Raw genomic sequence first — 13,265 nt, forward strand, 5'->3', positions numbered from 1 at the left:
ATGAGGTTTTCTTTCCATTTGTGAAGTAGAGGATGTCAGTACTTCAGTGTGTTCAAGATCCCTGTCAGTGGGTGTCTATCATCATCTCCAGTTGGAAAATGTCCTCCGTGCCCTCTAGTAGCACTGGGAAGCCGTGAGGAGAGCTACCTGATTTTGTGTTAGAGATCCCGGTCCGTGGGTTTCTATCACTGTCTCCAGGTGGAAAATGTCTTCTATAGCAGCTCTGGGAAGCCGTGAGGAGAGCTACCTGATTGAGGTCTTGCTGCCCGTGCAGAGTTGCTCCCTGAACTGCAGTGGTGTTTTGTGTGCTGTGTGAAAACTCTGGTTGAGGAAGGTTATTTCTTCTTTCTTTCATTTTGTTGTTGTGCTTACGTGAGAATGCAGGCGTGCATATGGCGGGGGGGGGGGGGGGTCAGAGAACGACTTTGGGGGGGTTGTTTTCTCCTTCTGCCATGGGTTCTGGGCTCAAGATCAGATTGTCCAGCTGCTCAGAGAACACTTCCACTTCTGAGCTAGCTCATTGGCCTGGAAGTTAGTTTTCATATTTAGGAGAGATGAGCATATTAGTGCATGCCTGTAACCCCTGCATGCAGGAGGCAGAAACAAGAGGATTTATGTTTCATAGCCAGCCAGAGTGATGGCTCACGACTTTGATTCCAACACTTGGAAGTCAGAGGCAGGTGGATCTCTGTGAGTTAAGGACAGGAGTTCCAGGATAGCCAGGACTATTGACCCTGCCTAAAGATCAAGGCCAGCCTGAGCTACAATCAAAACACATTGTCTTTGTTATTTTTCTGGTCCTTGAGAGTAAATTTGAGCAGCAGAACATTCAACTTGCCATCTTCCTTTCCAGCAGGGTATTGCCCTCTTAGCATTCTGTACTCTGGGATTCATAAAGGCTTGAAGATTTGGAAGGGGTGTGTGTGTGTGTGTGTGTGTGTGTGTGTGTGTGTGTGTGTGTGTGTGTGTATTTGTTACTTATAAAACACCTACCTTTTTAGTCATTAGTTATTATAACTTATATGTATTTAATTTAAAGATTGTCTTCTCCTCCATTTCTTCCAAGGAATAATGGGATTACAGTGGGCAAAACACCTTGGAAATGCAGTCAAAGTTACAATTAATGACTTGAATGAAAACTCTGTGAGTTTGATTCAGAAAAACTGCCATTTAAACAAATTGAAAGTGGTGGTGGACAGTGAGGAAAAGGAAGAGGGTGATGCCCTGGATGAAGATGGCACTCTTGGTGATATCCAGGTGACCAGGATGGATGCCAATGTGCTGATGCACCTGAGATCTTTTGATTTCATGTAAGTGAAGAATTTGTCAAATGTAGATTAAACAGGGCTGCTGGAGGTGGGTGCTTTCAAATTAAAGACATTTGTGATGGTTTATTTTAATACAGTTTTTGGTCTTGGCCTGAGATATCCAATAAGAAAAATTCAGACTTCCTGGGAATGAACTTTTCTTCTTAGGCCAATTTGTTCCTGTGTGTTTGACTTGTCATTGACTATTTTGTTATGTATTTTTAAAACATAATTAAGTATTTAAAAGAGACTGGCAAAGTACTTTTTTCTTCAGTTTTTTTGAGACAGTCTTCCTGTTAGCCCAGGCTGGCTTCCAACTGGAAGTTCTCCTGCCTCCACCTCCCGAGTGCTAGGATTACAGGTGTGTTGCCATCACACCTGGCTTGCACGCTACTTTTGAATCTATGGAATTTTATCATTAGAATGATACTGGTAAAATGTGGACTACTGATGCAAACTCAGATATGTGTATTTTCTTTCTGATTTTAGACACCTAGACCCGTTTGGAACATCAGTGAACTACCTAGACTCTGCGTTCAGAAACGTAAGAAACCTTGGCATAGTGTCAGTGACTTCTACAGATATCAGTTCCTTATATGCCAAGGCACAGCATGTTGCCCGGCGTCACTATGGATGTAACATTGTCCGAACAGAGTATTACAAGGAGCTAGCAGCCAGAATTGTCGTAGCTGCTGTGGCAAGGTACCAGATTGCCAATGGTGACCTCATATGTTTTGGTGTGACTCATGATTTTGAAGAGAATGATACTATGAATGAGTGCTTACTTTTTAAAATAGTGCATGAATTTTTTAATTCTATATCCCCTATATGTAATTTTGATTTGATTTCTTTTAGTGGTTTTAATTTTATGGTGTCTTTCTTTCTTTTTTTCCATGTATTCATTTATTTTGTGTGTGTTTCTGTAGGTGCATGTGTGGAGGTCAGAGGACAGCTTGGGATAGTCAGTTCTCCTTCCACCATGTGGGTTCTGGGCATCAACCTCAGTTATCAGGCTTGGCAGCAAGCACCTTTACCTACTGAGCCATTCTGATGGCCTGTTATTCTTGTGTTTTGTTAGAACTTAAATGTTTATATCTGAAATAATGAAAGTGGAAATTAATTTCAGACCTGTCTTAATTCAATGATTATAGCAGTAAGGGAGAGGTAGCAACATAAAAAGGAGAAACAGAAGTTCCTTTTAGGAATTCTCTTAGGATTCATAAGGAAGGAAGACTATTACTACCTACTTTGTACAGAATTTTATGCTACAAAAAATATTTTTTTCATTGTGTGTGTGTGTGTGTGTGTGTGTGTGTGTGTGTGTGTGTGTGTGCGCGTGTGTGTGCGCGCGCCACATGCATGCAGAAACCCACCAGGGTCAGAAGAGGGCATCAGATCCTCTGGAACTAGAGTTATAGGTGGTTGTGAGCCACCATGTGGGTGCTGGGAAATGAACCTAGGTTTTCTGCAAGAGCAGCAAGCACTCCTAACTGCTGAGCCATCTTTCCAGCCCCATGTAAGAATAACTTAATAGTGGTGCAATTGTCCCTTTGAGGATCAATAATGGATGATCAGCCCATTCACTTGCAAACCCAAACACCAGTTCTGCAGCATTCAGATGAAAATTCCTACCTCAGCATAATTGCTGGTTGTTAGTCTTCCTAGGTCTTCAGCATATGTTAGGTGAGCAGCAACTCGATGCACAGTTTGCACATGATGATGGGTACTCAAAGCATTCGTAAGAGCAAGTTTGGAAATGGTGTATCTTGTAGATCTTAATCCAGAGAATCTGTAAAACTACTGGAGGAAAGGGCTCTGACTATTTTTCACTGTATATTCAGCTAACATATAATCCTGCATATAGTCAGTATTCAATAAATACATAGGATTTGGAAGACGCTTTTTTTAGGAAAGAAAAGAATAGATTAAACTGAGACTAGTAATCGTGACTATAGAGGATCGTGAATGAAAGAGATGCAGTCCTATTACAAAGCCATTCTAAAGGGCTTTGAAACGTCTAGAGACTGAAGACCTTGCCTAACAACCCTCATTTCCTGCGGTTCAGTTTGTATGTAGGTTATGGTAATGAGCCTTTGAAATCACTGCTACTAAAGAGTGACTTTCCCCAGTCCACCCTAGTTTGCTGCCCAGGTTAGTTCTGTCAGTACAGAGCTATACAAAGGAAATGGAGAGCCAGGAAAATAGTTTGTGGCTCTTTTGTTTTTAAACAGAGCTGCAGCGAGATGCAACAAAGGTATAGAAGTGCTGTTTGCAGTGGCCCTGGAACACTTTGTGCTGGTAGTTGTGAGAGTCTTAAGGGGGCCGACTTCAGCGGATGAGACTACCAAGAAAATCCAGTACCTGATCCACTGCCAGTGGTGCGAAGAGAGGATTTTTCAGAAGGATGGGAACATGGTAGAAGGTGAGTTGACGTCCCCCGAATGGCCATGGTGTGGAAGCCCTCGGTGAGTGAATCTTCCTCACGTCCTAACTGGGCACCCTGGGCTTGGCTTCCAGACGGTCCTGCTGGGGGCTGGAGCACTCCTGCCCGCCCCTTTCTTGAAGCATCTTGAGAGAACATAGTTTTTCCACTGTTAACTCATTTTAGGAACATTAATCAGATTACCTATGTGTCTAGACTATTATAAATTACTAACTTTATAAAAATTATTTTCATGTTTCTGGCTAAGTGTAAATGTTTGAGTCCCTGCTGTATGCCAGGCCTTAGAACCCAGGGAAGAAGGTAGCTCGTGCTCTTAAAACACTGTGTGATTGCTTTCTTGGGACCCAGCAGCAGTCTTACCCACTGCTGTCTTCTTAAGTTCTTGGTATTTGTTACCGTGAATTTTTTAATATATATGGGTGTTTTGCCTACATAGATATCTTGGTATGTGTCTGGTACCTGCAGAGGCCGGAAGAAAGCATTGGATCTCCTGGAACTGGAGTTACAGACAATTGTGAGCCTCTGTGGGTGCTGGAAATCAAACCCAAGTCCTCTGGAAGAGCAGCCAGTGCTCTTAACTGTTGAGGTGTCTCTTTAGCCCTTGAGAATGAATTTCTCTAAGAACGCTTTATAAATTAAAGTTGTCTACCCCTTGCTGTATAAATTGCCAGTATTTTCCCCTTGCTTCAGCATGCTTCTTTGTTTTTTTAACTTAGGTTTTAAGACAAGCCATTAGGTCTGCCCTTTCTCCCTTCTTAGTCATTTTTGTTCCAGGGATGTACTTTAGGATTCTCCAAATACTCCACCCAGTATCACCTCCCAGGTGATGCCTTCGCTCTTTGAAGAGAATCCAGGAGGCCTGAACTGGCTTCTACTCAAACAGACCATGGAGATTTGGTCCAGTCTTAAGCTTGCATCCTTTCTCACAATATGGCACTGGGCACACTTCTGAACAAAAATATCTTCTTTCTCAACATCACCCATTCTTAATTAATTCCATCCACACTGCTCAACACTGCCAACATTTCCACCCGAAGCTGGACATCCTCTCTGACTGAAATTTTTAACAGTACCTACCTTCAAATAAGTTTTAAGGATTAAGTTTTCAAATACAGAAAAAATTCTTAGCACAGTACTGGTACACAGTAGGTCCTCAGTATCTAGTTATTAATATAACAGTTATGCCACTTACATTTGTCATTTGTTTTTATATTTTTATGTTTTGTTTTTACAGAAAACCCGTATAGACAGCTGCCCTGTAACTGTCACGGAAGCATGCCTGGCAAGACCGCAATAGAACTCGGGCCTCTGTGGTATGTGCCTAAGCTCAGTATTCAGGGTTCATTTACTGGTTGTCAGCTTTGAAGTCTAAGCAAAATGACTCCCCTTCACCCTTGAGCCTGAGGGATTTTCAGATTTCCTCTAGTTTTCTAAAAGATAGTAGAGCAAAAGATAAGCTGGATCTCCAAACTAAATAACCTGTGTCTAAATAGTAAGAAGGAGGCTGTTTGGTTTGGTTTTTGAAAGATGACGTCTCTGGGGTGAGGAGATGTCTCAGCAGTTTGGAGCCCTTTTGCAGAAGGTGGGCATTGGCTTCCCTGCACCCATCAGGTGGCTCACAGTTGTCTGTAACTCTAGCTCCAGGGAATCCAGCACCCGCTTCTGACCACTACCCTCCACAGGCACCTGCACTCACATGCACATGCCCACACACACATACCTCATCAAAAATATAAGAAATCTTCTACTTTAAAGGCAGAATCCCATACAGTGGCTCAGACCTGGCCTCAGACTTGCTATGGTTTGTTTTTGTTGCTGGTTTGTGTGCATGCCGTGCTGCAGTGTGAAAGGCAGAGGACAGCCATGGTCAGGCCTAACCCTCTGCTGGGTTTGAAACTGGGCCTGCCAGGCTACTGGGTACAAGAGCCTCGGGATTCTCCTGTCTCCACCATGATGCAATGAATCCCTCAGAAACAGTCGGAGAGTGAGTGAGCTAGCCCTACCTTCCAGTACTTTCCTAACTATATCATCTCTCACACAGTGATCCTAGTCACTGCTCACAGAACAGAAATTGTGACTAACAGGTTGTTGCCTCCAGAAAGATGATCTAGCCCAGCCAGCTCCCTCATTTTATGAATGAGGAAATTATGAGATGGTATTTTTTAGTGCTTGCTAAAACTGACCAAAATAATAATAATTACTATTATTATTATCATTACTATTATTATTATTATTATTATTAAGCTGGGGCCAGAATTTAGTTTCTCCAGCTTCCAGGCCTGAGTCTTATCCTTGACTTCCGACTCAGCCATCATGTTCTTACTCTCATCCAGAGCCTCTTCCCTCTCCCCAAACTTCATTTTAGGTTAGACTTCCCATTTCAAGTCTTTCAGTGTTTCGACCTAAATAATCCCTTCAACATACCGTACGTTGACTACTCATTTTATACTTTTAAATGATCCTTTAGTATGTGCTCACTGTTTAATGTTTGTATTTACTACTCTATAGCTACTACTCAGTGAAGACACTTTGTACAAGGCAGATACATAGGCTGTCTCATTCCTATGACAAGTTTGGGAGGAGTTTTATTAACAGTATCATGATAAGCAATGTAAGACTCAGAAGGAAAGATGGGGCCTGATGGTGTAGGCCAGTAACAGCTACTCCTGAGGCAAGAGGATCACAAGGTCCAGGCCTGCTATACAGTGTTTTTGGACCATAGCTGTGAATTCAAGGCCAGCCTGGGCAACTTAGTGAAACTGTTGAGGAGAGGGTGGTAAAAATAGAAAGAAAAAAGGAAAAAAAAAAAGGCCGAAGATAGAGATTCAGGGGGCAAGCACTTGTCTAGCATGCATAAGGCTCTCGTTCAAACTCTAGTCCTGGGAGAACACAGTAGTTAGTATGCAAGATGACCTCCTCTGCTAGTAGGTGGCTAGGATTGGAAGTTCTGTCTTAGGATTCACGTTTTGTCCACTGTGCCTATGCTGCTTCAGTTAATGCAAGCATTCACCTCTGAGCCTTATCGAAACAGGGCCTTACTGTGTAGCCTCAACTAGCCTGGAACGCCCTGTATAGAACAGGCAAGCCCTAAAGCACGAAGATCGCCTGTCTGCTTCCTCAGTGCCGGGTTTAGAGGGGTGGTGGCACCCTGGGCCATTTTTTAACTGCAGTCCTCACATAGGCACCAAAATGGAGATTGACTGTTACTTGCTAGAGTGTGCACTGTGAAAATGTATGTTTTGTATTATGTTCTGTTTACATTACAGAGTTTTACGGGCTTTTAATGGAGTCAAATTGTCTTTTCTGTTTGACTGTGTTCTCCACATACCCACTTCATGTTTCATAGTACTCTACAACTTATGAGGGCCAATCAATTCTTGTTGATTTTATGTGAATGAAAGTTTTTGGCTAATCTTAATAGTTTACAGAGCTAACATGATAAAAAGGGTGAGACATTATTATATAAACTACTAAATTAGAAATTCCTGAATTCCAATATTATTCTATCTTATAATCTGTTATATATTTTAATTATGGAAATTTTTTTTAAGAAAATAAACATTTCTCAAACCCAGTTTTCTAACTATTTTTTTCTTTTCCAGGTCAAGTTCCCTTTTCAATACTGGATTCCTAAAAAGAATGCTCTTTGAATCTCTTCACCATGGTTTGGATGACATTCAGCCCCTAATAAAGACACTAATCTTTGAATCAGAGTGTACTCCCCAAAGTCAGTGTTCAGTTCATGCACCTTCAAATCTCAACAAGCAAGGTGACACTAGCTTACTAGATTATCCTTGATATTATAATCAAAATAATGTAATATGCTTTAAACATTTGGTTGTTACTTTTTTTTCTTGGAGGCAAGGTCACATATAGCCCAAGTTAGCCTTGAATTCCTTATCTTCCATAGGTAACTGAAGGAGTAGTATAGCCCAAAATTTTGGTAATACCCAATGAAAGGCAGAAAATCGATTCATGTCACTCAGTAAAGCTTCTTACTCCTTAGATAGGCATTTGTCAGTTCGCCTGGCTTTGATGTAAGGGGAGGGCATACCAGTCTCTGTGCTTCCTAAAAAGGAGGTTGCTATTATAGACTTAAAATCATCACTTGCTTTTGTTTTGAAGAAAGGGTCTTACTGTGTAGCTAGGCTGGCCTCAAGAGATCTACTTGCCTGTACCTTCCAAGTGCTGAAATGAAAGATGTATGCCACCATGCCCAGCCTCAAATACATTTTTAAAATTTAATATTATTATTACTACCACGTATGTGTGTGTATGATAAGTGTATGTAGGCACATGTATGGAGGTCAGAGGACAGCTTTACAAAGTCAGTTCTGTCCTCCTTTACATGAGTTCTGGGAATTGAACTCAGATTGCAAGAGCTTTTACCTGTTGAGCTATCTCATTGGCCCAGAAAGTTAAAAAATACCATTCTTGTATATTCAAAAATGTGGAAGGGATTCCAGGTTTATTTAAACATTAAATTGTTACTTAATGTCATCTATAAATATTTTTCCCATTTGTTTTTATTTTAGAAGAAAATGGTGTATTTATTAAAACTACCGATGATACCACAGTAGATATTTACAGTGCACAGGGTATGTATATATTGTACTATGTAACTATTAAGTATCGGTGCATTCTAAATGTGTCTTAAATACAGATTTAAAAACAGAACATAGCATTAAAGCTGAAGAGCAGTAGTCTGTAATTACAAGCTGTAATATTGTAGTAGTGGTTGCTCAATTAGTCAATGAAAAGAAAGCTTACGATTCCTGTTAAGAGTATATGGTTTAATAACTTGCTGATTGTCATTTAGCATCTTCAGCTTATTTGACAGAATGCAAATAACTGAAAAGGATCGTGTCCTGAAAAGCACATTGACAAAGCAGCATTCTGGTGTGCTGTACGGCACACTGACTCTCAGAACATGGCCACCTCATTGTGTTGGTGGTGGAACCTTTACAGAGTCTTCATTTTTAGCAGAAATGTTTTCAGTCTTTTTAATAGAAGGTCAAACATAAGTATGCTTTAACATATTTTCAATATGTAAGATCTTTCTTACATCTAAGATAAGGAAGTTGAATTCTCTGTGGGCTATGCTATAGCCATAGATCTTTATGGTTATATGAAGACTACCAGTACAACACAGGCGAAAAGAAAATCCATGTGCTGCTTCTTTTTTAAAGATTTATTTATTTATTATGTACACAGAAGAGGGTGCCAGATCTCATTACAGATGGTTGTGAGCCACCATGTGGGGGCTGGAAATTGAACTCAGGACCTCTGGAAGAGCAGTCGGTGCTCTTAACCTCTGAGCCATCTCTCCAGCCCCCATGTGCTGCTTCTAATAGTTACTATTAAGGTGTTATGTCAGATTTCTTCATCATAGGCTTTTCTGTAATTTGTTCTACATGTGGGTGTATTCTTTTTTCATTACATATCACATTGATGTCATGTAACACTATAATCCAATTTTATTTATCTAGTTTATTTTAATTTGGAAGTCCCAAGTCACCATTTTTGTTTTATTATAAAAAGGAAACAGCTCAACAATAATTTATCTTTGGCTATCATCTACCATTTTCATGCACTGTATTTGCCTTCTGGGCACTTATGTTTAAGCAGGTGTCAATTGTTTGTCCTGAGGAAACAGCATGTGAGGAGAATACCTACATATAATCAAGGCTTAGCTGGGTACCATGACACATTCCTGTAGTGCCAGCAAAAGGAGGTTTGGGCAGGAGGATCTCTTTGAGCTTACAGCTTTAAAACAAAGCCCTTGTCTAGCTTGGACAAGAGTAAGACCTGTCTAATACATAGTAATCATAGGCTGAACGTTCACACAAAATTTCCTTATAGTATTCGAAGTCTCAGTTACTATGTGTGTGTAAGTGTATGTATGTATATCTGTGCACATGCACACACTCAAGCCTTTTGGAAAGATAAATTGCCAGAATAACCTGTTTGCCTCCTTTCACCTAAAATGGAAAGACTAAGTCTGATGTTGAGAAGTAGGCAGTGAGATCAGTCTGTGTTAGCACTCTTGAAACTTAGGTGTTTTAATTCTTGTCTGTATTTATTGTCATTCACTCACTCACTGAATAGCAAAGTCAGGGTTTGTTTTGTTTTGTTAATGTTCACTTTTAATGATGTATATACTGGGGGGGGGGGGGGCGGTGCACATGTGAGTGCAGTTAAGTAAGAGTCTAGAGAAAGACACTGGATCCCAAGCAATGAATGGGCAGCTGTGAGCCATCATGTGGGTGCTGAGAACTGAACCCCAGTCCTCTCCAAGGGCCATTTCTCTTACCCTTCTTGATTTTGATGTTCTAAGATTTTTTTTTTTTTTTTTGGAATTTCATACATGATGGTTCTGTTTTTGTTTTTCACATTCATTGAGGACTTACTATGTATCAGTAAAGCAGATGTGAAAAAAATGAATGACATTGTCCCTAGGAACTTAGAATATAATTCAGAGAGAGGATTTATACATACACAAGACCTGCATGCAAGAAACAAGGAAGAAGAAAGGCAGGATTTAGTCAGGCTCTGGTGGTGGTGTGTGGACTCTAGGGAACGGGAAGTAGTGGGCTCTAGTTCATAAACAGACTTCAGACAAGCAGTGGAAATAAGAGAGGCTTAAGGAAGGTAGAAGGAAGTCCTGACTCAAGCAACAGCTGGACAAATTCCATGAGTGAAGGACAGTGAGAATCCTGTAACCAACAAGGTTATGAAGATTCCACCTGCAGTTTTTAAGACCATGCTTATTGTGTGTGTGTGTGTGTTCCAGGAAAGAGGAAAAGCAGCGAAATGATCATAAATACAGCCAAGAAACAGAAGACTGACGTCAGCGCTGCACATCCCCCCTTCTATTACAACATCCACAGACACAGCATCAAAGGGATGAATATGCCAAAGTAAGGCAGCCAGACAGCATAAAATGTTTTCTTCATATTTTAATAGCATTGTGATTTAGGTAAAAAACCTAATAACGTTTCCTCTCCCGATTGCAGGTTGAAAAAGTTTCTGTGCTGTCTCTCCCAAGCAGGCTTTCGAGTAAGCCGAACTCACTTTGACCCCATGGGCATTCGCACAGACGCACCTTTGGTGCAGTTTAAGTCCATCCTGTTGAAGTACAGCACCCCCACTTACACCGGGGGACAGTCCGAAGGCTCCGTGCAGACGGCGCCCGAGGAGACAGTGGCTGACAGGGTTGAGATGTCGGTGAACGACAAAGCAGAAGCCAGCGGCTGCAGAAGGTGGTAACCCAGAAGTCTTTCTTCTCAGGGTTCCACGTGGGCCCAGTGATTCGGTACCAACTGTAATCCTTTTTTTATTCTTTCAACGTAGTGAGATAAGAGAAAAAATTTAAAAAGCACTGTTTTCATTCAGAAAATTGGCTGTTTCTGACTTGGCTGGTGTGAGAGCTTTGCTTTTTAAGTTTTTATTATTTTAAAGAAAAAAATTTAATAAAAACATTTCATGATGAAGCCAAGTTTCTGACTGGGCTCACGCTACTGTTCAGTAATTTAGAAATTTTTCACATGTATCTCTTGGAAATTTGAGCATATTCTGAAAGTCATCCTGTATTTCTTCTGGTACCAGGGATCAAACCTAGAGAGAGGCTCAGTCTCTCAAGCAGCTGGAATGCAGGCATGCACCAGGTACCCAGCTTAGCATTTATTCTTAAGGACATCTCCACTGCTTTACAGTGTTTATTCTTGTATATAACATACAGAATAAAGCTGGAGAATGACCCTGTATAAAATAGTAAGAATAATGAATGTTCTAGATGACTCACTTAAAACACAATTCTAAAGTATTTTCCTACTTTTGAGAAATCATACTTCTCATTGATTGATTTCCTTATAGCCTTTGAGAAATTTAGTACTTGCCTGCTACAAAACTGTATTTTTTACAAGTTTATATTCTAGATGACTAAACTTCAGAATAGGATTTTTGTCAAAATAACTGATGTCATTGTCATAATAATACCTACAAATAAATACAAAATCGCAGAGATTTTATTATAAAACAGTTTAGGTGACCCTTAGGTGCCCCAGTTAATGCATACACCAATGTCCATTGGCTTAGCTGTGCCACCTCTCAGAAGTTAAATTTGCCATCTCAAGAGGCGTGGAGCTGGAGAGATGGCTCAGCAGTTAAGAGCACTTGTTGCTCTTGCAGGACCCAGATTCTGTTCCCAGCCCCCACATGGAGGCTCCCAGCCATCCCTAACTCTAGTTCCAGAGGACCTGATGCCCTCTTCTGAACTCCGAGGACACCAGACACATGTGGTTGGCAGGGCTGGTTTTGTTTTGAGATATCCATATATTGTTTTGTAAGTAGCACAGACTAACATAACCATTAAGATTAGGAGGGGGAAAAATCTTGTTTCCATTAATAAATATTCTTGTGTCATTTGAAGAATTTAAAGACTTGATACAAAGTTTAGGACTCTTGTTTTAAAGACTGAATCCATATTTCCCCATAAGTATTCCTCAGGGGAGGCCTGGGAGAGAAAATTACAACAGAAAGTACAAGCAAAACACTGGGTGATGGGGAAGGAATTAGAGGAAATACAGCACTACCTTGGCAGAAGAAAAGGAGGAAATGCTATTACAACAAACTCCCAAAAGGGTTTTTCCTCCCTCAACTAATACAATGCATTTCAGTCAAATTCAGGACAAGGTGAGGTGCAGGTTAGCTTCGCCCACAGGTTTTGCCCATTTCAGTTACTAATGTACATAAAGCAACATTCTTTTAAAAATACTTAATTACCATAGAGCAAACTAGCAAACAAGCATTCACCCATCGGATTCAATACATATTTTGTTAAACTGAATATTTTTTTTTTTTTTTTTTTTTTTTTTTTTTTTTTTGGTTTTTCGAGACAGGGTTTCTCTTGTGTAGCTTTGCGCCTTTCCTGGAACTCACTTGGTAGCCCAGGCTGGCCTCGAACTCACAGAGATCCGCCTGCCTCTGCCTCCCGAGTGCTGGGATTAAAGGCGTGCGCCACCACCGCCCGGCTAAACTGAATATTTTAATCTCAAATTTTGCTAAGTGTGCATTAGCCTGATTATACTGAGCAGTTCTGAGTTAAATGTTACGCAAAAAATGAATTTGGTGGGGAGGGGAGGGGTTGTTCTTGGTTTTGTTTTTTGGGTTTCTTTTGTTTTGTTTTTGAAACAGGGTCTGACTACAGGACTAACTGACCTGGACCTCACTATGTAGACCAGGCTGGTTTCAAATTCAGAGATCCTCCAGCCTCTGCCTCTTGAGTGCTGGAATTAAAGGTCTGGGCTACCACACCCTCCTTTAAGAGCCTAATTTGACACGGAAGTATGTGATTTATCATCATCTGAAATACATTTAAGTAATATATTTACATATAAAAGCAAACTAAAAAAAAATTAAAAGTCTGTAGGGAGTAGTCAAAAACTGTGATTAGGTACTGTATCAATCTAAGAGAAAATACTGAAAAGCTCCATGTCTCAGAGGCTCAGCAGTTA

General features: G+C 40.6%; 1 protein-coding gene across 6 annotated transcripts in view; it reads left to right on the forward strand.

Moving 5' to 3' along the window:
* Positions 1–11,248, forward strand: part of Trmt1l (tRNA methyltransferase 1L) — a 34,914-nt gene extending 23,666 nt beyond the window's left edge. For 5 of the 6 annotated variants that reach the window (XM_042258299.2, XM_006979938.4, XM_076547608.1 and 2 more), the window contains 8 exons: positions 1,067–1,310; positions 1,797–2,009; positions 3,539–3,729; positions 4,985–5,063; positions 7,353–7,519; positions 8,286–8,348; positions 10,544–10,670; positions 10,767–11,248. In XM_042258299.2, coding sequence (XP_042114233.1) covers positions 1,067–1,310; positions 1,797–2,009; positions 3,539–3,729; positions 4,985–5,063; positions 7,353–7,519; positions 8,286–8,348; positions 10,544–10,670; positions 10,767–11,019 — 1,337 coding nt within the window. In that variant the 3' untranslated portion in view covers positions 11,020–11,248. The remainder of the gene's footprint in view (positions 1–1,066; positions 1,311–1,796; positions 2,010–3,538; positions 3,730–4,984; positions 5,064–7,352; positions 7,520–8,285; positions 8,349–10,543; positions 10,671–10,766) is intronic. The other variant, XM_006979939.4, reaches the window with a different exon arrangement.
* The last annotated feature ends 2,017 nt before the right edge of the window (positions 11,249–13,265 follow it).

The sequence above is a fragment of the Peromyscus maniculatus genome, chromosome 11 (assembly GCF_049852395.1).
Source record: "Peromyscus maniculatus bairdii isolate BWxNUB_F1_BW_parent chromosome 11, HU_Pman_BW_mat_3.1, whole genome shotgun sequence".
In the NCBI taxonomy this organism is placed as follows: Eukaryota; Metazoa; Chordata; class Mammalia; order Rodentia; family Cricetidae; genus Peromyscus; species Peromyscus maniculatus.